General features: G+C 54.5%; 1 protein-coding gene and 1 long non-coding RNA gene across 9 annotated transcripts in view; one reads left to right on the forward strand and one right to left on the reverse strand.

The window, feature by feature from the left end:
- KIFC3 (kinesin family member C3) overlaps nucleotides 1-24,480 on the reverse strand; it is a 34,546-nt gene that overhangs the window by 6,074 nt on the left and 3,992 nt on the right. For 4 of the 8 annotated variants that reach the window (XM_024978958.2, XM_059877437.1, XM_059877435.1 and 1 more), the window contains 12 exons: nucleotides 24,093-24,300; nucleotides 21,630-21,772; nucleotides 17,786-17,924; nucleotides 14,657-14,859; nucleotides 6,044-6,109; nucleotides 5,431-5,574; nucleotides 5,050-5,289; nucleotides 4,356-4,529; nucleotides 3,727-3,874; nucleotides 3,511-3,641; nucleotides 2,234-2,345; nucleotides 749-930 (listed from right to left, as the gene is read on the reverse strand). In XM_024978958.2, coding sequence (XP_024834726.1) covers nucleotides 749-930; nucleotides 2,234-2,345; nucleotides 3,511-3,641; nucleotides 3,727-3,874; nucleotides 4,356-4,529; nucleotides 5,050-5,289; nucleotides 5,431-5,574; nucleotides 6,044-6,109; nucleotides 14,657-14,859; nucleotides 17,786-17,924; nucleotides 21,630-21,772; nucleotides 24,093-24,258 — 1,848 coding nt within the window. In that variant the 5' untranslated portion in view covers nucleotides 24,259-24,300. Of the gene's footprint in view, nucleotides 1-748; nucleotides 931-2,233; nucleotides 2,346-3,510; nucleotides 3,642-3,726; nucleotides 3,875-4,355; nucleotides 4,530-5,049; nucleotides 5,290-5,430; nucleotides 5,575-6,043; nucleotides 6,110-14,656; nucleotides 14,860-17,785; nucleotides 17,925-21,629; nucleotides 21,773-23,716; nucleotides 23,807-23,985; nucleotides 24,044-24,092; nucleotides 24,301-24,480 lie in introns of those variants that run through there. The other 4 variants (XM_024978963.2, XM_059877438.1, XM_059877439.1 and 1 more) reach the window with 3 other exon arrangements.
- On the forward strand, nucleotides 14,855-21,634 carry LOC112442291 (uncharacterized). Its single transcript, XR_009491329.1, has 4 exons — nucleotides 14,855-15,711; nucleotides 15,817-16,028; nucleotides 17,919-18,022; nucleotides 18,382-21,634. It is a non-coding gene; the product is annotated as an uncharacterized lncRNA (long non-coding RNA).

Here is a 24,480-nt window from a genome sequence, read left to right on the forward strand (position 1 = left end):
GCACCTGAGGAAGGGGCAACCTGGGCCAGGAGCTCAGGAGCCCTCCCCCAGCTTTTCCCCCTCTCAAGGGAGAGGCAGCATGTGCCTGGCACCTCCACTGGCTTGCCTGCCAGCCAGCAACAAAGGACGGGGGCAAAGATAAAGCCTAGCCTGGGCACAAGCAAAACAGGCCTCTCAGGTTGGCCCTTGCAATGTGAGGGAAGAGCAGATGCTGAAAACACCTGGCTCACACAGGCTGCAGGCTCCTCCCTGGGGTCTGCGCGAGCAGCATGGAATCCCTAGAAAGGCCCGTGGGGCTGATAAAGGTGGTGCTCCTGGCTGGAGAGGCCTGCCTCCACACAAGCCAGGGTCCAGTGGGTGGGCGGGGCCATGTGAGTGGGAGGGGCTGAGAGTGGGTGTGGTTGATTATGGGCGGGGACGGTTGGGTGGGAGGGGCTATGAGGGTGGGTGTGGCTATAAGGATAGGAGGGATCACCCGAGTAGGATGGGCCCAAGAGTGGGTGTGGCTGAGATGGGCGGAGCCACGGGGGGGTTGCTCTAGCTTATACATGCATCTGCCCTTCCGAAGCCCTTTTTGCCTTCCCACCCTCTTCTCTCCTCCAGAGGTAAAGAGAGGGACCTTGTAGCCCTAGGCTTCTCCATCCTGTCTCCCCTCCCTTACGTTTATTTTCGTCCAGCCCTCACCCATCTCTCCCCCTTCATGTGAGGTGTGTCTCTCTGTCCCTCTCTCGGCAGGGGCCACACTCACGTCCTGCTGTGAGGCCTGTGAGGAGAAGACCTTGTCCAGCTCGAAGGAGACAGGCTTTCCTTTGTGCAGCAAGTGAATGATGGAGTCGTCGTCGGGATCAAAGGTCACAGCATTGGTCGCCTCAGGTCCTTCCCCGTCCTCTTTGGTGACTGGCCGGACACGGGCAATCACCCGGATGTTTCCTAGATTTGATGGGGCAGGAGAGATGGGTACAGGCCAGGTCAAGACCAGATTGCCTCCACACTGGTGTCCACTGGTGTCTGGAGCAGGCCAGTGGCTCAAGAGATCCTACCTTCTTAGTAAGGCCCCCAAGGGCAAGGTGGCCCACAAAGCTGTTCTTAGTCATTCACACTATACTATGAATTCATGTATCAATACATTTTTTGCTAAGCAAAGCAACTGAGGGTGGCAGCCTCACCTTGGGGACATAGAGGAAAGGTCAGTTTTCAGAGTTGAGACTTTGCACCTTGCACCCAGTTTGAGTGGGATACCAAAATGGACAACTCATTACACATCTGGACTTCAGTTTCCTCACACACACAATGAGGGGCTTGGATCCCACTAAGCCTAGGAGCTTGTTCTCATTCTAGAAGGGCACTGTGAATGCCAGGACAGAGTCTGGGAATCAGATGGGCTGACGGGACCAGGCAGAAGATGGGCACAGGCAACAGAGCAGCCCCGGGGTTGACTGGGGCACAGATTCAATCACGCCACCCGCCTTGCTTCAAGCCCTTAGATGGGATCCCAGAGGCTTGAATGAAGAGAATGAAGAGAAAACTCCCCATCAGATCTAGCATGGCCCCACCTCCCTCCACCTGTCCACTGCAGCTCACAGTCCAGGTCTCAACCCTGGTTCCACCTCCTACAAGAAGCCCCCTCGACACCCTCAACTCTCAGATATTTAGGAGCTCTGAGAACCCCTCCCCAGCCCAGGTAAAGGGGCACTGATGGGGTTCTCAGGGTGATTAATGATCACTGTCTGCTCCCCTCCACTGAAACTGAAGGGAGCACCATGAGGGCAAGGGCAGGTTCTGTGGGGTCCAGAGACATATCCTCAGTGTCTGGAACAGCATGTGGCACAGGGCAGGTGCTCTCTGGACCGCTGGGCAGTGAACGGGTGCTCTCTCAAGCTTGACCAAGCCCTACATCAGAATAAGTGACATTCTAGCCACCCACCACCCAGTACTTCAATGCCCTGCTCCTCCAACACCTGGCAGGCTGCCATGGGCACGAGGAAAGGCTTCAGAGTTGGATGGATCCAAGGTGCAAAGTTTGTTTACTCGCCATGAAGTTTTGAGCAAATTCCCTGTGACATTCCTGTGCCTCTGTACCCTTATTTACAAAGAGGGCATCACAACAGTCCCTCAAAATGACAGGGCACAGCTCCAAGGACTGGCACTGGGGGCCAAAGGGAAGGGCAGGAGCACCCCCGAGGCAGGTCAGGGCCCCCTCTGCTGGGCACCCCCTAACCCACACGGCAGTCACCTTTCAGCCGCACGAGCTCATTGTGGCACTTTTTACGCAGCTGCAGCTCCCGGCGGTACTTGCGCAGCAGTTCCTGGTTGTTGCTATTGACCTCCTCGATGGCCTGGCCAATCTGGTGGGGGAAGGGCAGTGCCATCAGGGGGCCAGTTCCACCCCCCTCACATGCCCGGCCGCTGCCCCCCCACTGACAGCCTGCTCATCGCTGCCTGCCCTGGACTGGGCACCTAAGCTGAGCTGTCACACGTCAGATTTTCCCAATAACCCCTCTGGGTAGGTACTGTGACCAGACCCATTTTACAGAGCAAGAAACTGAGCCCCAAAGAAGCTAAGCCAACCTCAATGTTGCCCTGCTGATGAGCAAAGAGCTGGGACTCAGCCCTCACTCCACAGCACCAGCCCTTGACTACAGGATTCAGTTGGACCCAAATCTCAGCTCTATTCTGAAGAGCTGGGAGACCAGAAGCAACTGGCTCAATGTCTTCGAGCCTCAATTTCCTCATCTGTAAAATGGGAATTCATAGGAGCTGGTGATAAAGATTTCAAGTTCCATTCATAGGGAAAAGAAACAAGATGCAGGCTACACTCACACCTGTTCCCCTTTGTTGGGAGAAAGGGAAGTGCGTGTACATGCACATACATGTCAACAGTTTTCAACATGCTCAGGATACCCTTTAGGGGACATGCTGGGAGAGGTTTCTTTTGAGGAGCGGGCTGGGTGGCAGAGAGAGGCCTTTCCTTTTCATCCAACGCCCATCTGTGAAGTCTGTAGTTGCAACATGTCCATGTATTATTGACATGATTTTTTTTATTAAAGGAGAAGAACTATTTTCGAGTCCCCAAATATATGTCTATCCTGCGGAGCTGTCACACAGACTCAAGGAGCTGATGGCTATAAAAGGCTCGGCATGTAGGAGGCACTTTAGAGACGTTGGTTATTCTCATACTGCACAAGTACAGCTTGAAAAAATTAAATTAAACCTAACAGATGTAAAGATATGTGTAGCATGTTTGAGATATAAAGATATGTGTAGCCCATATGGAATATAAAGATATATGTGACGTGTTTGCTTTACAGACTCATAACAAGACAAATATCCAAATACCTACCCTGATCAGACTGTTTTTCCAATGGTCTGAGGACAGCCGTGTGTGTGGTAGGGAAGGGAGCTGCCGTCTGCGGGTTTGTCTGAGTTTGAGAAGGGCGTGGTAGGGGATGCTGTGTCCACCCAGGGGCTCCAGAGCCTCTCCCAGCCCCGCCACCCAGGGCCTGCACTCACCTCGGCCTTGACACTCTTGAGGGCCTCCTGCAGCAGCAGCGGGAAGCCGCGCACCTGACGCTTGAGCCCATTGTAGTCATTGGTCAGGGTCCGCAGCGCTGGCTGCAGCGTCAGCAGGTTGGTCCGGACGCCTATGGGGACACAAAGGGGTGAGAGGCAGATGGGGTGAAGGGCCGTGGTGTGGGGAGCAGGCTAGCGCTCAGCCGGCCGGCTTACCTGCCAGGTTCTCGTGTACCGCCTTCATCTCCACCTGGGCTCTGGCGAAGGCCTCCTCGATGGCCCGGTTCTTGTCCTCCTCCAGGGACTGCATCTCTTCCAGCATCTGCCCGTGGGCCCTCTCCAGCTCCGACTCGTACATGGCGATCTGAAGCCAGGGTCAGGAGCTCAGTGCAATGCCCCATGGGAAGGTGAGATGCCCCACCCCCCCCACACACACACATGCACGAGGGAGAGATAGGATGGCCGTCTCTCTCCCCAAAAGGGCTGCCAGCTCCGTGCAGCTACTTCCCAGCATCAGCCCAGCACCATCCAAGGTCCCATAGGCCCTGGGAAGCAGGGGAGAGGATCTCTCATCAGTTATGATACGGACCAGGGTACCCTTCCAAGAGCGTTGTGTGCCAGGCCCTGAGTCAATCTTGCAATGAGGTCAAGCCTCACCGGGAGCTGGGTTCTGCGATCAGACCATTTTACAGATGAACAGAAACTTGCCCTTGGTCACGACGGCCAGCAGGGAGAGGGGGACTGGAACACGGGTCTGTGGGACCCCAAGTGCTCAGCCTCTGCACTGTGCCAGAGTGCGACCCCAGCGTCATGCCGCCCCGACAGCCACGCGATGACCCACACACCTGCGCCCGGAGCTGTGCGGTCAGCTGGTGCGAGCTCTGCAGCTGCTGCTCCATCTCCTTCAGCACCTGCCTCTGCATGGCCACCTGCTCCTGCAGGTGCTGGTTCCGGGCCTGCGACTCACTGAGGGCCTGCTTGGTCTTGGACGACTCTACCTCCACTGTCTTGATGACATACTGCGAGGAAGGGGCGGAGGGGCAGGCACACAGAGGTGTGTGGGTGCCTTGCCCTCACCCTGGGACCCTGAGGGGACCCTCAGGAGCATCCCACTAACATCCCGCAGAAAAAAACTAGAGGAGCCCTGAGGTCTTGGCTTTCCAGAATGCTGCAGGGGCCTCCTGGAATCTTCTCATTTTCACGAACCCACGAGGAGCCTGGCTGTGGCCCAAGACTGGGCACAGAACAGACAAGGAGGGCAAAGACGAGAGCAGAACATAGTGAAGCATCACATCCATGCCTGGCTCATAGCAGGCACCCCAAGCCTCGGTTGCTGGACGCCTACATGGCCTGACCCTGGACAGCAGGAAGGGGAAGGGGCCAGGCTGAGTGCAGACCTGGAAGGATTCCTTCAACCCCTTGCACCTACTTATTCACCAAGACAAGCCTGTTCTACATCTGGCCGTCCTGGGCTCCAGAGACCAGTGCCGAGGCACAGCCCAGGTGCATACAGCAGGCAGCCACCCAGCCCCGGCTCACCTTGATGGGCGGTGACTGGGCGCGCAGGCTGGCGATGGTCTCGTGGCTGTCTCGCAGGCGCCGGCTGAGCCTCTCCTCCTCCTGCGCCTTCTCAGCCAGGCAGTCCTTGAGCCGCAGCTCCACCTCGGCCAGCCGGTCGGTCTTCTGCTGCACCTCCAGGTTCAGCTCTGACAGCAGGCCTTTGTTCTCCGCCACCTCCAGCTGTAGCTGGGACAGTCTGTCGCGGAGCTGGGCGCTCTCCTGCAGACGGACAGCCACAGAGGCATGGGAGGTGGGGATGGGTCAGGTGTGAGACCAGCAGGCAAGAGTCAGCGTGAGGAGCTGGGGTGACTGCTGGGAATCAAGCCCCCTGTCCCCCGACCACACTGGTCCTGGGCCCACCTGGCTGTGCTCGCAGCCCGTGCAAGGGGCCGCCGGCTTGGCCCTCAGCTCCTGCAGCTCCGCCTCGCAGCGCCGCATCTCCTGCCTCAGTCGCTCATTCTCCACCATCAGCAGGTCCCGGTGCTTCTCCAAGTCGGTGCCTCCCTGCAGAGAGCCAAAGTCGAGGTGGGGGCATGTGGCCAGGGCAGGTGGGGGGAAGGATGGGGCAGCGGGGAGGCAGAGACAGTACAGGGTGCAGTGGGCAGAGGGCCAAGATGGGGAGGAAGAGAGAAGGAGTAAAGAGAAAGAAAGGCCGGTGATGGACGGAGAGAAGAGAGAAGGGGCTCCAGAGAAGATAAAGACAAAGATGAGGGCAGAGGAGAGAAGAGATGGAGGAGGGTGGTGAGATAGGAACGGCTCCTGGCTACACCCCAGCCCTCTCATTCTATTTTCCTGAGTGTGAAAGTAACAAGGAAAGTCATATTTATATACACAGAGATCACACTCCTGCTTTACATCAGCAAACAAGTATTAACCTCCCTCCCATTATGGGTCATGCAAGCTCGTGGTGATAAGTACCCTGGAAGCTTCTCCCCACCCCTCAGCCCCGTTAGGATGGCGTTGTTGGGCTCACCAGCTCAGATCGAAGGCGGCTCACTTCCTGGGCCTGGCTTATAAGCTTCTCCTTCAGATGTTCCACCTGCCAGCACAAAGCCAGGGTGGTAAGCCTGGTTCCTCACTCCCAGGCCTCTCGCCCAACCCCATGGCCCCAGCCCTCCCTGTGTTCATACATCAGACCACACCTGAACTCCAGATGCAATGCACCTGACCTGGTCCTGACAGCTCTCAGCACGCTCTCCCATCACAGAACCGGCCAGCTTGGGCTCTCAGGAGTCCAGGGAGCAAATGCAGAGAAGTGACCCCTGGGCCCACTCCAGGGGCAGCTTGACAGGGGCCTCAAGGGGCTGACCCTCAGGACACCTGCCTTGCCCAGACCCCTGCCCAGGCCTGTAGCTACTTTTGTATTTGTAACTTTATATCTTTTTTTTTCTTAAAAGGCCTCCAAATTGTATAAACTCCAGGTACTACAAAATGTGGATTGGTCCTTGTCCAGCCCCTAGAATTTTCCACTCTGAGTGGTTCCTGGGGAGTCTGTCTGTGGAGACACCAGCCTGCCAGTGACCAGCACAACTTTAGGATCTGCGTCCACCCTGGCTTCCAGTCTGCCTTGCCGGAGAGCCGTGGGATGTGCACTCCATCAGGAGGTGAGGGTGACCTGGTTCAGCCAGAGCCCAAGGAGGAGAAACCAGCCCCCAGAGAGCAGGGTTCCAGGGGGGCTGCCTGTTCTCCCCGCAGGCCTAGACCCTGGTTCCACATCAGCCTGCCCCCAGGAACTCTCCCCTTGGAAATAACCCAAAATGCAGATGAGGACTTTGGCACCAGCATTCATCAGAGCACGTGTAGGGATTTCCCTGCAGAACATTCTGTGATGACCGCAGGGAACCTTGGGAAAGGTACCGTGAGAGAGTCAGGCTTCCTCCACGGAGATAAGGAGATGCAGTTTACACAAGCAGGCCACAAAGCCTTGGGCTGGCTATTACTACACACCAGGAGACAAAGCCTACTGCCTACAGGGTCCACCAGCCAGAAAAGCAGGTGAAAGGCAGAGCAGGAGCAGACGCCCAAGATCCAGCTGAAGAAGGTGGGAGTGCGGCGTGAGGTGGGGACACAGGCCCAGTGTTGCCAAACTTCTGACCTTTCAAGCGAGGCCAGACATGGGGATTTTCAGGTTGTGCATATTAAATCTCCCCACTACGTATGGCTGAGATGTCATCAACAATCGGTTGAGCACAAGCTCAGAACCAACCATCTCCTGGGGCTGGAGAAGGCAGCTGAACCACAAGTTGGTCTCTGCTTCTCTGAGCGGGTTGGGGGAGGAACTGGGTAACAGGCGTGACCCCACCTCCGAGGAAAAGACCAGTGACACCAGCGAGCTGCTCCCTTATAGTTGAGGAGGTGGAGTACAAGACCCAAGACCCAGAGAGGGGTTGGGAGGACCAACCTGGCTGCCCAAAGCCTGCTGGCTGGCAAGCAGGTGACTTAAGGGAGGGCACCCAAGAAGGTCACCTCTGTCACCTGCTCCACCAGCACATTCCTTCCTAGCAATGCACGGGACGTGGACCAAGGCAGGTAGCAAAGCCTATGCCACTTCTCTGCCCACTCCAACGCCCCCTTCTGTTAAGAGCCTGACACACAGAGCGTTCAGTCCCTTTGCCCTAGAGGGGAGTTTGAATAAAGCAGCCTATCATTCCTTAGTCATGAAACTGGCAACAACCTGAATGCCCAGCATCAGAGGACTGCTTAGGTGGGTCACGGTAAATGCACTCATACACTACTGTGTAATTGTTGCTTATATGCTTATCATGAATTTTAAATGATGTAGGGAATGGCTCCTCAATGTATTAAGTCAAAGAAAAATACAAAAACAAAATTGGATTTGCAATACAAGAAAGTAGAGGGTGCTGGATAGCAGGATTATGTTTGACAGACGTTTAGCACTTTGCAGTAATTTTCAAGTCTCAAAGAATATATATTTCTCTTGCACTCCTCCCACCCTGAAATAGGTGGAGTCCACCTCGTTTTGAAAGGTTGGGGTCTCCCACCTCCCTCCCCTTCCTCAGAAATCACCCAGTAAGATCCACTTGCCCCAAGTTGGGGCACAGAGTCGGTGCCCCAACAGACTGCTTCCTTGGCACCGGGCTGGGGGTGTTCAGACCTTGTGTGTCCCCGACGCCACTGGCACTCAGATCCAGTGCAGAGAAAGTGGGGGTTTCCAGTGTTTACCTGAGGGGGGTGGTCAGGATGCTTACCTGCCACCTGCCTGCAGCCCAGTTCCTATTCTCTTCTTACATCACAATCGGAACTCTAGGAGCGCCAAGCCACTGTCTGGAATTTCAGAGGGGTACCCCCAAAAGGCAGAGGCTGCCCTGGGGGCCCAGGCTAGGGGTGAGGTGGGGCATGAGGGAGAGGCTGTAAAAGGCTCCTCTTGTCAGAGATGTGAGTCCCTCATCCTCTCCCGGTTTGTGTCGGGCAGTGGGGGACACACCAACACCGCTGGTCAGGCAGCAACCACCCCATGGCGTGCGGTGGCTGCGCCCCAGTTGGCCAGCTCCACTAGGGGCCTGGGAATGAAGAACACGCGCTGCCCAGGCGCAGGACCCCTGCCCGCCACAAAGAGGGCTCGGCTTTGGGGGGAGCCACGGGGAAGATGGCAGCTTTCTCCCAGCCTGGGAGATGGAACAGGTGAGTCCCTCAGAGTCAGGGAAAACAGTGGGCAATGGAGACAGAGACAGGAGGCAGGCTCAGAGCAGAGACGGGGAACTGAGGGTGAGCCTGACCAGAGGGCAGAGCTTCCTGTTGGAGGGGGCCCCACAGGGCCCCCCTCCGCCCACCCAGCACAGCTCTGAATCAGCAACCATACCGGCATCTGTACACAAAGAGGGTTCAAAGAGTCAGCCAGAGGGCCAAGCAGGCTCCTAACAGGCTGCAGTGACGACCCCCAGAACAGCACGCAGGCAACCCCAGGCTGAGAAGGGACCAGGCTGAGTTTGTGCAACACTCTCCCTGGGGCTTCCCAGGTGGCACCAGTGGTAAAGAATCTGCCTGCCAGTGCAGGAGACATAAAAGACACAGGTTCAATCCCTGGGTTGGGAAGTTCCCCTGGAGGAGGGTATGGCAACCCATTCCAATATTTTTGCCTGGAGAATCCCAGAGGAAATACAGTCCATGGGTCGCAAAGAGTCGAACACGACTGAAGCGACTTAACATACACACACTGCCTGAGCTCAGTCTCCTCGTCATCCAGAGAAACTGAGTCACAGGCCTGGTACAGGGCAGCCTCAGGGGAGACCTGGGAGATGGGGCCCGTCTGCTGACCTGACGCCAACCCATAGTTACATCTCCCAGCAGAAGCAGGCTCAGCAGAGGGTGGGGCTGCTCGAGCTGGTCTGCGTTTTCCCAGTTGTCTGCACCTCTCAATGCAGACAACCTACTGATTACCTACCCTCGACCTCCCACCAAGCCTGGCCCTCCATCATCAGCTGTCTTTGGAGGAACAGAGGGCTGTCCCAGTGGCGAGACCAAGGGGTTCCTGAGCTGGGAAAATGAGAGGGCCTGCAATCCAGACAGCCCCAAGGAAACACAGTCCAGAGGCCTGAGGGGCAGCCCCGGGAAGCATACTGTCTTGCCCCCAACACACTCCCCATTCCACAAGACCTAACTCCTGGCTGCCTACATATGTGACCAATGACCAAGCCTGTCTGGCTACGTCCACCCACCCTGCCTCTACTGCTGGGTTTTCACATGTGAGTTCTCTGCCACCAAGGGTCACTGGGATCATGGACTCTCAGGCCGGACTTGCCCAGCTTTCTAATTCAGACATTGCCCTAATGTGCTGGACAACCATGGATATGTCTCAAGTCCACCATGCCTCTCTCCATATCCTTGGCTGTAGAGTGAGGCTACCTTACCGAGGAGGTCTGGAGGATTAAGTCAGATTACAAGAGATAACATATATGCAAAGTGCTTAGGACAGGGCCCAGCACCGTAATGAGTTCTATTAACAGAATGAAAGTTCAGATAGGCAGAGATATTTGTCTATTGTGTCAGCGGTGTACTCCCAGTGCCTAGAATGGCAGCTGGTATACAGTAGGTGCTCAGTAAACACATATAGAAGAGTGTTGAATGCCTGAGTGAGTGAGCTGAAAGGCAGGGCACGGGGCAGCAAAGGTGGCACAGGCTGGGGCTCACTGAAGGGTGCTCCCTTCCACCAAAGGCAGGAGTTGGGTACTGGGCTCCAGGCAGCGGCTACCATGTGGAAATGTCGGCCCGGAGGTGCCACATCTTCCAATATTTTATGACAAAAAAAAAGGAAGCTGAGGTTTTTATACGAACTTAACTAAGATTTAAATGGTGGCAACTAACTTGAGCATTAAAAAAATCAGGCCAACTGGAACTAATAAATTCAGCCAAGTTGCAGGATACAACACATTAAAAATCAGTTGTGTTTCTATGCACGAATACTGGACAATACAAAAAGGAAATTAAGAAAACAATTTCATTTACAATAGCATCAGAAAGAATAAAATATGTAGAAATAAAGCAACGATGGAGGCAAAACCTTGTTCACTAAAAACTATAAAACGTTGCTGGAAGAAATTAAAGATGATAATGGTAATGGAAACACATTGCATTCGTAGTTTGGAAACAATATTGCTAACATGTCAACACTACCCAGAGCAATCTATAGATTCAATGCAACCTCTATTTAAATCCTAATGACATTTTTTGCAGAAATAGAAAAGTCCATCCCAAAATTCATATGAAATCTCAGAAGATTTCAAAAAAAAAAAAACAATTTTGAAGAAGAATTAAGTTGGAGGACCCACACTCCTTGATTTCAAAACTTACAACAAAGCTCCAATAAACCAAAAAGTGTGGAATTGGCATAAAGACAGATATATAGACCAATGGAGTAGGACAGAGAGCCTAGAAATAAACCCTCATATATCTGGTCAACTGATTTTTGACAAGGGTGTTAAGATTTCTAATGAGGAAAGGATAGTCTTTTCAACAAGTGGTGCTGGGAAAATGATATCCACACGCAAAAGAATGAAGCTGGACACTTACTAACACCATATACAAAAATTAACTCAAAATGGATCAAAGATCTAAACACAAAAGCTAAAACTATATATAAAATTCTTAGAAGAAAACAAGGAGAAAGCTTCATGACATTAGATTTGGCAATGATTTCTTGATTAGATCTTTACTTTGAACCCCTCAATCCTCTGAGGTACATACTATTATTATCTCCATTTTACAGGAGGAAAAACTGAGGTCCCAAGAGATTAAGCCTTGGTTAATCTTGCTCAAGGTCACTGGACTATTAAGTGCTGGCGCTAGAATTGGAGCCCCTGCAGAGCCCTCAGTCTTAACTACTAGGCCACGTGGCTTTTCAGGAAGAGCAACATGGCAAAGCCAGTTGAGTTCAAAGACAAGTCTAGACAAGAATGGGAACCAGGAGGCATCCTGAGAATGAGGTGGAGGGTACTCCACGGTGGGCTTTTCTTAGAGAAGCAACATATAGAAAAGCCAAGAAGGTCAATCTGTGTCAAATCACAGTGAGGCTGACAGGAAACCAGAGCACACAGACGTGACACCTCACGAGGCACAGCATTTTACAGTTTATGGTCCACTCTTCTGTCCAGTTTCACAACTGAGCTGCTCAGTAACCATGAAGCAACATCTATTAAACCCAGTTTAGAGATGGGTAAATGAAGACTCAGACAGGAAGTGACTTACTACAGCTGCACAGCCAGTACTCAAACCCTGCGCACGTGATTCCAAATCCAACACTCCTCCCAGTAACAGTGAGGGTACTGATGGCGGTGACACCAATAACACTGGTCCTCTCACCAGATACTGTTATTATGTCCATTTTACAGATGAGGAAACTGAGGTGCAGAGTGGTAATTAACTAACCCAAGGTCACGCAGCTGATGAGCAGTGCCAAAGTCAGGACGTGGATGGGACTCCGGGCCCCTCAGCTCCACAGGGTCAGACCCTTCCAAGAGTGGTTCAGAGACCTGAACCTTCAGGCGCATCTCCTGAGATACTTTTTCAGACAAGAGCTTGCAGGAATAAAACATGACCCAAGACCGGGAACCATTCTGAATTCTCCAGATCATCCAGAGGAGTGGAGGCTGGGATAAGGGAAGGGGTCAGGACTGCCTGGAAAGCTGCAGCTCAAAGACACCAAAAAGGCTGAGATGCTTAACACTCAGCTTCCCGTCTAAAAAGTAAGTCAATTTTGCTAATTAAAGGGAAAAAAAAATGTTTCTTAAACATTCATTTAGGGGCTTCCCTGGTGGCTCAGTGGTAAAGAATCTGCTTGCAATGCAGGAGCCACAGGAGATGTGGGTTCGATCCCTGGGTTGGGAAGATCTCCTGGAGAAGGGCACGGCAACCCATTCCAGTATTCTTGCCTGGAGAATCCCAAAGACAGAGGAGTCTGGTGGGTTACAGTCCATGAGAGTCACAAAGAATCAGACATGACAGAAGAGACTTAGCATGCACACACACAAACATTTGTTTAAAGTCACAATAGGCCACATATTATTTCATTTATATGAAATGTTCAGAAAATATCAATCCATATAAACAGAAAGCAGGGCACAGGACTTCTCTGGTGGTCCAGTGGTTAAGATTCCATGTTGCCAATGCAGGGGACACAAGTTTGATCCCTGGTCAGATAACTAAGATCCCACATGCCATGCGGTGAGGCCAAAAGATTTTTTAAAAACCCAGAAAGCTGGGCAGTGGTTGCCAGGGGTTGGGGGAAAGGGGACATGAGGAGTGACTTAATAGGTCTTTGAAGGGTGACAAAAATGTTCTAAAATTAGACAGTGGTGATGGCTGCATCATCACCTTAATATACTTAAGACCATACATTGTATACCTTAAACGGATGAGTTCTATGGAATGTGAATTCTATCTCAGTAAACTTCTTCAAAAAACAAAACTTGTTTCAAAAGTGAAGTGCCCAGACAAACTAAACCAAGGGAAGTCGGGGAAGGAGGAGCTCTCCCCGCTACAGGTCCTGATCTCCCTGACAAAGGCATCTGGTAAGGGCCCGCATGCCCTCTGTGTGCGCCCGCCAGCAGAGACTTTGTTACTCTCCCACCTTTACATAAATGCAAGTGACAAATGTCTGTCCTCCCCTAGACTGCAGCTGCCACAGGCCAAGGCATGCCTGTCCACCTGGGCACCCCCACTGCTCAGCTGGGTGCCTGTACAGACCAGGCACCCAGCAGCCATCTGAGGCAGGAAGGCAGGAGGTAACGGTGATACAAAGTTGGTGTGTTACACCTGCCGTGAAGAGCTCCCACGAGTGGGGCACACCAGCCCAGGGCAGCAAACAGTGGGGTCAATGTACGAGGAGACAGACAGACTGGGCACCAGGGAGGCCCCAGGGAGGCCCACCCAACTCAGCAAAGGACGGGTGGTCAGGACAGAGAGAGCCTGAGGATACACTTATAAGCATTTTTCCAAAACGCTGCATCTGGAAAGTGCATGAGGACTTCCCTGGTGGCGCAGTGGACAAGAATCCACATGCCGCAGAGTAACTAAGCCCGTGGGCCACAACTACTGAACCTCAGCGCACCTAGAGCCTGTGCTCCGTCACAAGAGAAGCCACCACAATGAGAAGCCTGTGCACCACAACGAAGAACAGCCCCCGTTGGCCGCAACTAGAGAAAGCCCACATGCAGCAACGAAGACCTAGTGCGGCCAAAAATAAAAAAATAAATAAAACTGCATGAAAATAATCCGCTGCCCCCGGAACTGAGAACAAGTCACGGCATCCAGTAATGAGGAACAGAAGATCCACAGGCTGGGCAATCACAGAGAAAGAAGCTGGTCCACCTGAAGGCAGGGCGTTCTACAGAGAGTCAGGCCCGGGAGCGCAGGCACAGGTTCCAACATGGAGATGGTGTGCAGACAGGGCTGGGGAGCTTGGGGAAGTGGGAAAGGTCAGACTCAGGCCTGAGAGACACTGACGATTAGAGTGGGGAGTTGAGCCCCAGGAAAGGGGCCTCGGGGCCCACGTGATGGTGGGAAAGAGTGAATTGGCCAGGCACTTGGGTGAAGGCCAGGGGTCAGCCCAAGGGGCCTGTGGCATCCCCAGCATCCTCCTGGCCAGCTAATGCAGGAGACAACACTGGCCAGCATGAACCTTTGCTTTCTCTGGCTCCCAGAGATTTGCGAGCTCCCTTCTCTCCCTGGTACACACCCCAGTCTCTCTTCTCCTGCCAGTTTTCCATGGGGCGACCTCTGCGATGAGTTTGGTCCATGTGGGCTGCCCGAGCCAGGCCACCTCAGAAGATGGAGTGGACTCAGCACCAGCCTCAGAGCAGGAATATCCCTGCGCCTTCCTGCTCCGCCCACGTCTACACATGCTGCCTGTCACTCATGGAGATGCGGATCTGGCCCCCTGGTAACCACGAGGAACGGCACGTGGAAGACCAGGACGGGAGGCCCAGGCCTCCATGTGTTCCCAAGCCAGGGGAGGAGACCCCATCTGTCCATTGTGCGGGTGGCCTGGAGGGTCCCAGGTACCCTGGGCGACGTCCTCCGACCTGTTCCACGGTGGGCAGTGGCCTCAGCCCATCCCACCCTCCCCAGATACCTGGTTCTGCAGCTGCGTGGACGCGGCTTGCTGCTCACTGTCGCGGACAGCCAGCCTCTCCCGCAGGGCCACCAGCTCCTCCTGCAGCTGGGCTTTCTCCTCCCGCAGCTGGGACATGGCCTCCACCATCCTATGTACCACGGGGGCGGCACTGGGTGACCCCGACAGGCTTGAGCACCTCCCGCTGCCAAAGGGCCTCCCACCTATGAGCAAAGTAGTGGCTGATCAGCGAGGCAGCAGAGGCCTCAGCCTGGCTGAGGACAGGGGGCCTGTCATGGCAGGATGGACCAGGGGATGGGGAGTGGATGTAAGCAGAGGGGACAAAGGAGCTGGGCAAGGGCTGGGGCAGCAGCAGGAGTTAGCGGGTGCCGGTGGGTTAGTGGGGGGGCCTCCAGGGCCTGCCTTGGAGGAAGCCACTTTAGTGGGAAGTTTCTGGTGGGTAGAACTGCCTGGACCAGGAGTCAGGAAAGCAACTTCCACTCATTACTCCCCCAAAGCCTATGTTCTAGGTTTGATGGGCAATATCCTCTCCATGGCCAGCCTGCAGGGACCTGCAGTTGAGAAAGATGTGCCTCTGGCAACCGCTGTTGTCTCCCCGGAAAACACTATCCTTGGTGGAAAATGATTTCTTTACGCCCCAAACCTTCTCCAGAGTACAGAAGAGAGGTGGGGGCTCACCAGCCTGGCCCCTGCCCTCCGCAGGGAGTGATCACTGCACAGAGAGAGAGAGAGCAGGCGGAGGTGTGCGTGCGCAAGGGACAGACAGACCAGGACACAGGAACAAACGCAGCAGCATACAAGCAGGAACATCACCAAGCGTGCTCCCAGGCAACCCCTGTGGGACTGAGTACAGGGACCACACAGGCAAGAGGGAGGGATAAATACTGGGGTGGGCGGGGGGTCTCCGCCTTCCACCATCCTGTCACCAGCAGAAGAGACACAGACAGACGGACAGGACAGAGACACAGAATCAAGGCCTGGGACCTGCTAATGGGGCCTGGCATGCCCATCACAGCCTGCTTTGATGGCACCAAGAAGGACCACTGTCTCTGCAGGTGGGGAGCTGGCAAGGGGGTGGGGCAGTGGACAGAGGAGAGGCTGGAAGGGCAGGGATCTGCCTCCCGCCTTGGGCAGCCTAATCCGGGTCCTGGCCAAAGTAGGTGAGGCAGGATGAAGTGTCCAAGAGAGGCGTGAAGAGTTGCTGCAAGCCTCCACCCTCACGGAGCACCAGAGCGTCCAGGCTCCCTCACATGAGGTCCCAGAAGCTGCAGCCCTGTGTGGGCAGGACGGCGGGGAGACCCCAGACTCCAGAAACAAAGCCATCTGCACCTGAAGTCACACAGCCCAGCTTCAACCCACAGGAAGGTGACAGGTGTGTTCAATGAGACGGCAGAGAAGCTGAAACTGTAGCCTGGCTCTTGGACTAAGCGGGAACGTGGGGCACAGATGGCACTGATTCCAGGCTGGACAGAACAGCTCAGGACTGGGCCCAGGAGGGGTGGACAGTGAGAAGACATCCACTACTGAAGGAGCAGGCCCTACACACACAGACTCCCTTTCCCTTCCTCCCAACCCCAAGGGTTGGCTCTGACTCAAGGCCTTCTGGAGAGCCGGAACGGGGGCCAACGCTGGTTGGCCAGGGGGCTCTGGCCAAGCGGCCTGCATGTGACACAGCATGCATGTCACACACAGCTGGCCAGGCTTCTGCTCTCTGTTCTAGAGAGCGCGAGGTCAGATGGATGCTTCCAGGCCAGCACCCGGAGCTGCCATAGACAGCATGTGACCAGCACAGCCCTGTGCTCTCTGCAGATTGCCATGGGGTGGCAGGAAACGCTCTCGGCTCTAGGTCCAAGAGTTGGCACTGCCACTTCAGAGCCGGGTGGGAGGATCCCTCTGGGGCTTCCCTTGTGAAACAGGGACCATGGTCCTTGTCCAAAGAGGCAACCTTGGGCAGGCACCTGGAACCCATGAGGGGTGCACGGGTGTGTTGCCCAACAAGACTGGAATAGCCCTCCTTGCTGGAACACGGCTCATCTCACCCTCAGCCCACAGCCGGGGGGCTTCATCCTAACCTTGGCATGGTGCCCATGTGCCAAGGGAGCCGCAAGGGGCCTGGAGAGCATTTACTGGGGAGGAAAAGACCTTGAGAAAGCTAACAGAGAACAGCAGAGAAGGGAGAGATGCGATTAAAGGAGAACTTAAAAGGGGGCTAAGGGACCACTGCACCATCATAGTAGGTCAGCTGTCCATCCACATTCTCAGAAGACAGTTTCTTTCTCTGAGACCCTGCCTGGACACTGCCCCTCAAGGGCACCCAGGCTCGGGGAAGCTCAGCCCCGGACCCACAAACCAGAGTCAGAACTCTGGACTGGCTGGACAATGGCCCTGCTTCCACAGCCTGGCCAGACCCCAACACCCGGCCCCAAATGAATGCTGGGCCCAGACAGGTGAAGGAGGCCCTGGATCAACCTCAGAGAAGGGGGTGGCTCCTTCCACCTTGCAAGTTCAGACACAAATCAATCTCTGGTGACAGGAGAAGGCAAACAAGAGGACGGCCAGCTCCTTTCCCCACTCACTCTTGGCCTTTCCCTCGGGCTTCTTGAGAATGCCCTTCCCCAATAGCTGCTGGGCTCTGGGTTCCTGCTGGGGAACTCCACAAAGGGGGCCCACAGAATCTTCCAGAACTGTCAGCCTCGCCGGAAAAGACTGGAGCCATCAGCTCCTCTTTCCCAGCCTCGACACAGCAGAGCAAATCCCCGTCCTAGGGCCTCTGGGTCCCTGACGGACCCACAGATACACAAGTGGAGGGGGTCAGGCCTCTCTCTGCAGGCGGTGGCGTCTTCGCGGCTGCCACCCTTGCCCTGCTTTTGACAGGCGCTGGGGAAAAGACAAAAAAGCAGGGAAATTCAACCCCAGCGTGTGCTGGCCAAAGCTGCTTATCACCGGCTGGCGCCCAGTGGCACCGGGAGGAAGGTGTCCCTGGAGTCAGGATGAGCAGGCTGGGGTCTCCGAGTTCCATGTCAAGGCGGCCACTCCAGGCGAGGAGGACAATGTCTGGGGACAAGAGCCTCCCCTCCGACACCAGTGTTAGCCAGGGCTGTGCCAGGCGGGTGGGCAGACTTCCTTTACCTGTTTTCTCTACATTCATGGCGCCACCAGCTTCCTGGGCCTCCCGGTCCCTCCTGGGGGCCGGCGCCTGCCTCTTCAGGGGCTTCTCTTCTTTCGTCCCCTGACTCTTGCTCTCGCACCCCTTGTCCTGCAGGGCTTGCTGCCAAGACACAATCAGAATCCTCACGTGAAGAGGGGGGATCGCAGTGGGGAGGGGACCCCAGTGGAGCCTGAAGATGGTGCATGCTCCCGGAGCTGGTGAGGCCCCCAGACCTAGCCGGTCCACCCCTCACTGTGTGGGTAGATGGGAACAAGGAGGCCCGGAGTCGGAAGAAAATGCGCCCAGATCTCACAGCGAGAAAGGGCAGTGAGTTCCCCTGGCCCTCATTGGCAGCCGGCCCTCAGGACCAGCAAACAAGGTTCTTGGGCACATAGAAATCCTCAGGTGAAGTTCAGCTGGCCGACCTGTGAGCCCTGAGTCACCAGTGCAGTGGCCTGCTTGCTTCAGGTGTACCCTCGACCCACCATTCACAGGCCTGTCCAGCCCCAACAGGCACACGGCAGTCTCAGGGCAACAACCCCAACCCGTGACGTCAGCTGCCTCCATCCCCCTGCAGACAGCACCAGCCTGGGACTGCCAAGGAGCGGGCACACAGGTCCACACGAGCAGGGCAAGGCCATGGTCCACGTGCAGGCATGGCTATCTGGGACCATGAGACCTTGTCTCCAGGAAGGAGGAATCAAGGCAAAGAAGGCTGGAGAGAAGAGACCAGTGAACTGGCAGGGAGATGAGGTGAGAGGCAGAAAGAGGCTTTCAACCAGAGAAAATCACGTGCAACTCACACAGGACAACAGGTAAGGTGTGAACAGAACCACAGGTAAGGTGTAATCCCATTTAAGGATAATGGAAATAAAAGAGGCTTGCCCCTCCCTCTCCAAATCTGGTTTCCTCTGGAGGCTGGGTGATGTTACAGGGGTATCATCTAAATTTGGGGGGTGGGCTTCCTTGGCGGCTCAGTGGTAAAGAATCCACCTGCCAATGCAGGAGATGTGGGCTCAGTCCCTGAGTCGGGAAGATCCCCTGGAGGAGGAAATGGCAACCCACTCCAGTATTCTTGCCTGGAGAATCCCATGGAGAGAGGAGCCTGGCAGCAAAGAGTCAGACATGACTGAGCAACTGTGCACACACGCAAACTCTGGGGAAATCAAAAGAAACTTGTTGCAAGAGAAAGTGGAGAGAAAGGAAAGGCTTTATGTTTCATTCTGAACCTTTCTGGCATTTGCATTTTTAAGCTTGTAAGCATCTGTGGTGTTCTGCTTTGTTATCTTTGATAACAGAAGCTATCCAGAATGGGAGATTACAGCCAATTTTTGGTGTGTCTTTGTGCCAACCTTATTCAAAACAAAAAGACAACTGCTATATTTAAAAAATATTCCAAATCTAGAGTCGGAAAGGCCTGGGTGTGAAGCCTGACTCAGGTGAGCTGTGTGACCATGGGCAAGTTACTTAACCCTCCCTAAAGCTTCATCGTCCCATTCTTAAAACAGAAACTCCACTTTCTACTCCAGAAGGAACGGTCGTGATCATGTCTCGTATTTAGGAAAATTCCCGCCGACTTAATTTTATCCCCACCCTCTGACCAACTGCCACACCAGCACGAGCAGCCTTGTCACTGGCGGTGGCAACAGCGGCAGCTGGAAGTTTCCATTTGCCGTCCAGAGCAAAGGTTACACTATTTCTGGCCGGTTGGCCAAGCCACAGGAAGGGCAGACAGGCCCCTGGGGGTTGGGAATTTCTGCAGCCTCCAAACGAAGCAACTCGGGTTTTAACTGCTTGAGAAGCTGGTGGGGGAGGTCACCAAGCCCACCAGGTCACTTCACTGGGTCTGGGTCCCTGTTTGAGCCTCACAACCCCCATCTCGAAGCTCCTATAAACATAACGAAGCTTCACCAGCCCAGAAGAACACGCATGTGGAAACTGGTGGCTGGCGGCAGCGTCTCACATCCTCAGTAGATCTGCTGACCCCAGGACTCAGCAGCAACCACAACCCAACAGCCCATAATCAAAATTCAAGAACAGAGCCTCCACCCAACTCAAGGCTGCCTGTTTCTGACCACCTCCCGATTTAACTACCAATGGCTTGAGTTCGATTAAAAAAAAAAAAATGATTCTCCAGTTTTTTTAACTGTTCCTGCACCAGACCTGCATTTCTAGCAGAACTTACAGTTAAAAAAAAAAAAAAACGGACCATTCAGTTCTATCTTCAGATGAACCACACCAGAGGGGATGAGAAAAACCAGGAAGCCCAAGACTATCTCTGAAGCAACAAGCAAGGGGTTCATGTTCAGATCAGGACTTGAAGCCACACGTTCAAAGGGCACCTATCTCCCACACCCACCCTGCCTTCCATCTGCATGGGTCCCTTCAAGGTAGCCCCTGCCACACACAATCTTTCTTGTGGGGAGGGGCCTTGGCAACACCTCCTGATAACTCTGATCCTTCATCCTCAGCCATTATGTCAATGTTTGCCCATCCTGGCCTCTCTGCTAGACTGCCGGGTCTATTTCTCTTTTTGGCTGTGTGCCAGCACAGTCTTCTAACACAGGGTAGGCACTTGCAAAAATATCTGTTAACAGATGCATCCATTTAAAAAATTACAAGGACTTCCCTGGCAGTCCAGTAGTTAAGACTCTGCACTTCCAGTGCAAAGGCCTCAGGTTCAATCCCTGGTCAGGAAACTAAGATCCAACATGCTGTGTGGTACAGCAAAAATAAAACTGCAGAGCCTGTGCTATCCTGAAATTGCTCAAAGTTTTAGGTGCACAAATGCATCGGTATTTGTTTAAGGAGCTCTTTGCAATCAGAAACCATACAGAAGATCAGTGAGATAAACCCTGAAGTAGAATATTATGCGGCAGTTTAAAAGAATGAAACAGTTCTCTATATATTGACAGGCATGAAGAAATCACCAAGACTCACTGTTGAGGGAAAGAGCTAGTCACAGAATAGAAGGCAAAAATAAAGAATAAAAACTGTATAAACGCAATCAAGTAGTTGTACAGAAAAGATAAATAAATTAAGAGTGGATTTCTCAAAGACACAGGACCACAGGAGACATTCAGTTTCTAGATATTACATGCCACATGTGTGAGTTCTTTATACCATTTTTAAAGCTGATCATGTTCAGACCCCAGCTTGCTGTGTGACCAGTAGCAAGTCACTTAACCTCTCTGAGCCTCCTTTACTTCACTCATAAAACAGTAACTATGTCTTGGACTGATGTGAGACATATAATATATGCCACAATGTCTGGTATAAAGCCAGCGTTCAGTAAATATTATTACTGCTATTAGGACGTCTTCATTCTACAACCAAATACTATACATATAAATGTAAAGTCAGTGTTTTGAAAGTCCCATGATAACTGACTTGCAGTGATGACTGCAAGAGAAAAGAAATCAAGTTTTGGTAAAGTCCTCACTTTAAATGAGGAAATTTAAGTATCGCTGCCCCCATGGACTCATATGCCCCAGTGGGAATATACAGCTCCCCTAAAATCCTGCCCATCTTTCTAATAGCTTCTCACTGAAGGCCCCACATTTCCCACTTTAACACTTCAGTCAGGGCGTGGCTGAGAAGCTCCTGTCATCTCCTGTGAGATTTCCCGCCAGATAACCTAATAAAGCAAATTGTCCCATGTAGGCAGGCTCCCAGTGGGTGTGCTATGAGGAGCTTGGCAGGAGGTGTGAGACCCATCTCCTTCGTGGCCTCCTTCCCCAGAGGAGCCCAGCGGCTGGTATTCAAAGGGCCATGGCATACCTGCCCAGCTAGACACCTGGCTTTTCTGACAGCCCCTGGACTTACCTGCAGGGTCAGGTAGAGCCTGTGGGGGCTCCCGGGGCCAGCCCAGTCCACGCTGAGGGCTCGGCACTGAGCCAGGGCCGGGCGAGCTGCACTTCGGGTGCCCGAGTCCTCGTCACCGCCAGCCGGGCTATCTTTTCCACGCCCTGTCCCAGGACAAGAGGAGACAGGTGAGATGCCGGATGCTGGTTGGAGGCTGCTGGCCAGGGATCAGTGGCCAGAGCTGAGGCTTAGCTCCCCTTTCACACACTCAGGGCGGCCCAGGCACCGCCAGGAGGGACTCACACGCCCTCACATGCTTGCCTGGCACAGAGGGAAGGCCTGGCGCTGAGCAGGGGCTGCGCTCTTTCTTCACCACAAACCGCCAGGGGATCCTCTGCAGGAGGTCGCCCAAGACCTCCCCCCGGAGGTGGCGGCTTCCTCTCCCTCCACGGTGGCCTTAGGGCTGGCACGTGCCCACCAGCAACCCACTACAGAGAGCAGCAGAAGGAAGCCGACGCCACCCCGGCTGTGCTAATCCTCACAGGAGGTGCACCCCAGGGCCGTGACCTCATTACCAAAGCCGCCTCTAGGTGGCAATTTCTCCCCTGCCTTCATAAAGAGCAACCCCACACTGGGTGGCCTGGTCCTCACGGCCTTCAAAAGCGCATCCAGGACCAGTTAAAGCACATCCTCTCGAGTCTCTGACACATGGCCTCCCTCACCGGATGGCGGGAGACGGCTGACTGTGGCTTCAATACCCATTCACCCCTAATCCCCAGCCCTCCACCGCAGCTTGTGGGGCTGGACGGGATGGGAGAGGGGACACCCTGAGAGGTGTGAACCGGAGGCCCGGAAGGGTTAATAATATGCCCAGGGTCACCTGAAGCCAGTGTTCCAATCCCATGTGCTAACCCACCTTCTGCTTGCTGTCCCTTCTCAAAGTGGCAGTAAGTGGAGGGGGGGGGGGTGGTGGGTAGAGGGGCCTAGGGACACCCATACTGGCTGAAACTCTACCCAGTGGCAGGCACCATGATTGGCATTTCACACACAGGATTTCATTGGACCTTTGTCTTAAATTTTAAAAGTGGATAAAAGTCTGTATGGTCATATAAGCCTCATAATACTAATTTAAGAGAGCAATATGCACATGCAGGACTGGAAGGAACTATATAAAATGTTTAGTGACAAGCTTCTAGGTGAGTCTTCTTTTTTATACCTTTCTGTGGTTTTTTTTTTTTTTTGGCTTTCCAAGATAACATGTTTTTGTTTTTCAATTCTTGCTTTCTTTTTTTTTTAAGCCAGAAAAGCAATACTATTCATTCATATTACAGTCTTAATCCTTTGGACAATCTGGTGGAGTAGAGACCATCTTCAGCTCCTTCCAGACAACTGGGGCCACCTGATTCAAGAGCCCAAGCTTTCCCAGGAGGACTCCAGGGTCAACCCCAGCCTCACTGTCCCCGAAGAAGAGACAGACCGTGGAGGGCAGCGCTTTGGCTGCCACTGATGGTACAAGTGAGGTGGGAGACAGGGAACTGGAGCTTGCTATGTGCCCTCTCTGGGCCTCGGTTTTCCCTTCTGTACATGGAGGGGCTTGGCCTTATGTCCCAGAAGGGCTCTGCTAACTTAGACAGGCTGGCCTTCTACAGCCCTCTCCCAGTAGGTCAGGAGCAGTCAGACAGCAAACTCCTGAAGGCCCCCTGCCTGAAGACACACCCTCTGCCCCCACACTTCCAGGAGGACCTGCCCAAGCCAAGGCTGGCAGACACCCAAGGGCAGCTCCCCAGGCCTGATGATCTAGCCCCCACTGGGAATCACAGAAGCCGCCCACTTCTTGATGTTGGCAGCGCCAGGGGACATGACCCAGAAAGGAGAGCCCGTGTTGACAGCTCCCCCAGGGGGAGGGAGGGCCCAGACTCGGGGACTCCCTCACTACCCACCTGCTGTCGGGGCCACCTTGGATGGTACCTAAAAGGAGCGCATGGCACCCACCCTCTGCCAGGCCACGCTGGGGAACAGCCTTTCGTCCACTCCGCGCTATCCGCCGGAGAGCCCCGGCGGGATCAAGTGTCGGCACAGCGCAGGGCGCCGGGCAGCTCTGTACCTACCTTGTTTACCAGCTGCGGGCAGAACCCGGGGCGAGACCACGAGTGCTCGGCCGAGGACGGGCGGATCACAGAGCCACAGCGACCCGGCCGGTCAGGGAGCGCGTGGCTGTCCGCCGCGTTCTGCGCTCCGCGCTACAGACTGCGTTAACGTTTAACTCGGCGTCCCGGGCCGGTCTTTACAGACGGGCGGGCGCGGGGCAGGAGCGCCCAGAGAAATTGACGCCCTGACTCCACGCCCGGCTCGCGGGCTGCCGGTACCCTGTAATTACCTGACAGCTCTGACTGAGTCTAGGAACTTGCGAGAAACCCCAGTCTCATCGTTGGTATCTGGAGGAAGGAAGGGAAATAAAGAGGCATTTTAAAAATGCGGACTCACCAGTTCTCAACCTCCCCGGGCCGGTGTGTGGGAAAGGGCGGGCGGCCGGGCTGGCTGGGGCGGGGCGAGCCATCCCCGGGTCGGGCTCCCCGGCCCGGCCCACTCGCCACAGGCCGCGCAGCGAGGGCGTGGCTCCCAGGTTCCACGTCCTGCGAGACGGGACCATGGCCCGGCGGGGCTTAGTAGCCTCCTCCGGGCACCGGGCAGCCTGCGGAGAGAGCAAGAAAAGCGAGATTGAAGCCCGCTGGCCGGCACCTTCCCCCGCCTCAACCCCAAGCAGATCAGAGACTGCCATCTGCAAGGGTCCAAGGGACTGGGTCACCTGTTAACCCAAAGCCCCAATTCCAGCGTCCCCCAGGGACCCCCCTGGGCTCACGCAATGAAACAG

Source organism: Bos taurus, chromosome 18 (assembly GCF_002263795.3).
Source record: "Bos taurus isolate L1 Dominette 01449 registration number 42190680 breed Hereford chromosome 18, ARS-UCD2.0, whole genome shotgun sequence".
Lineage (NCBI taxonomy): Eukaryota > Metazoa > Chordata > Mammalia > Artiodactyla > Bovidae > Bos > Bos taurus.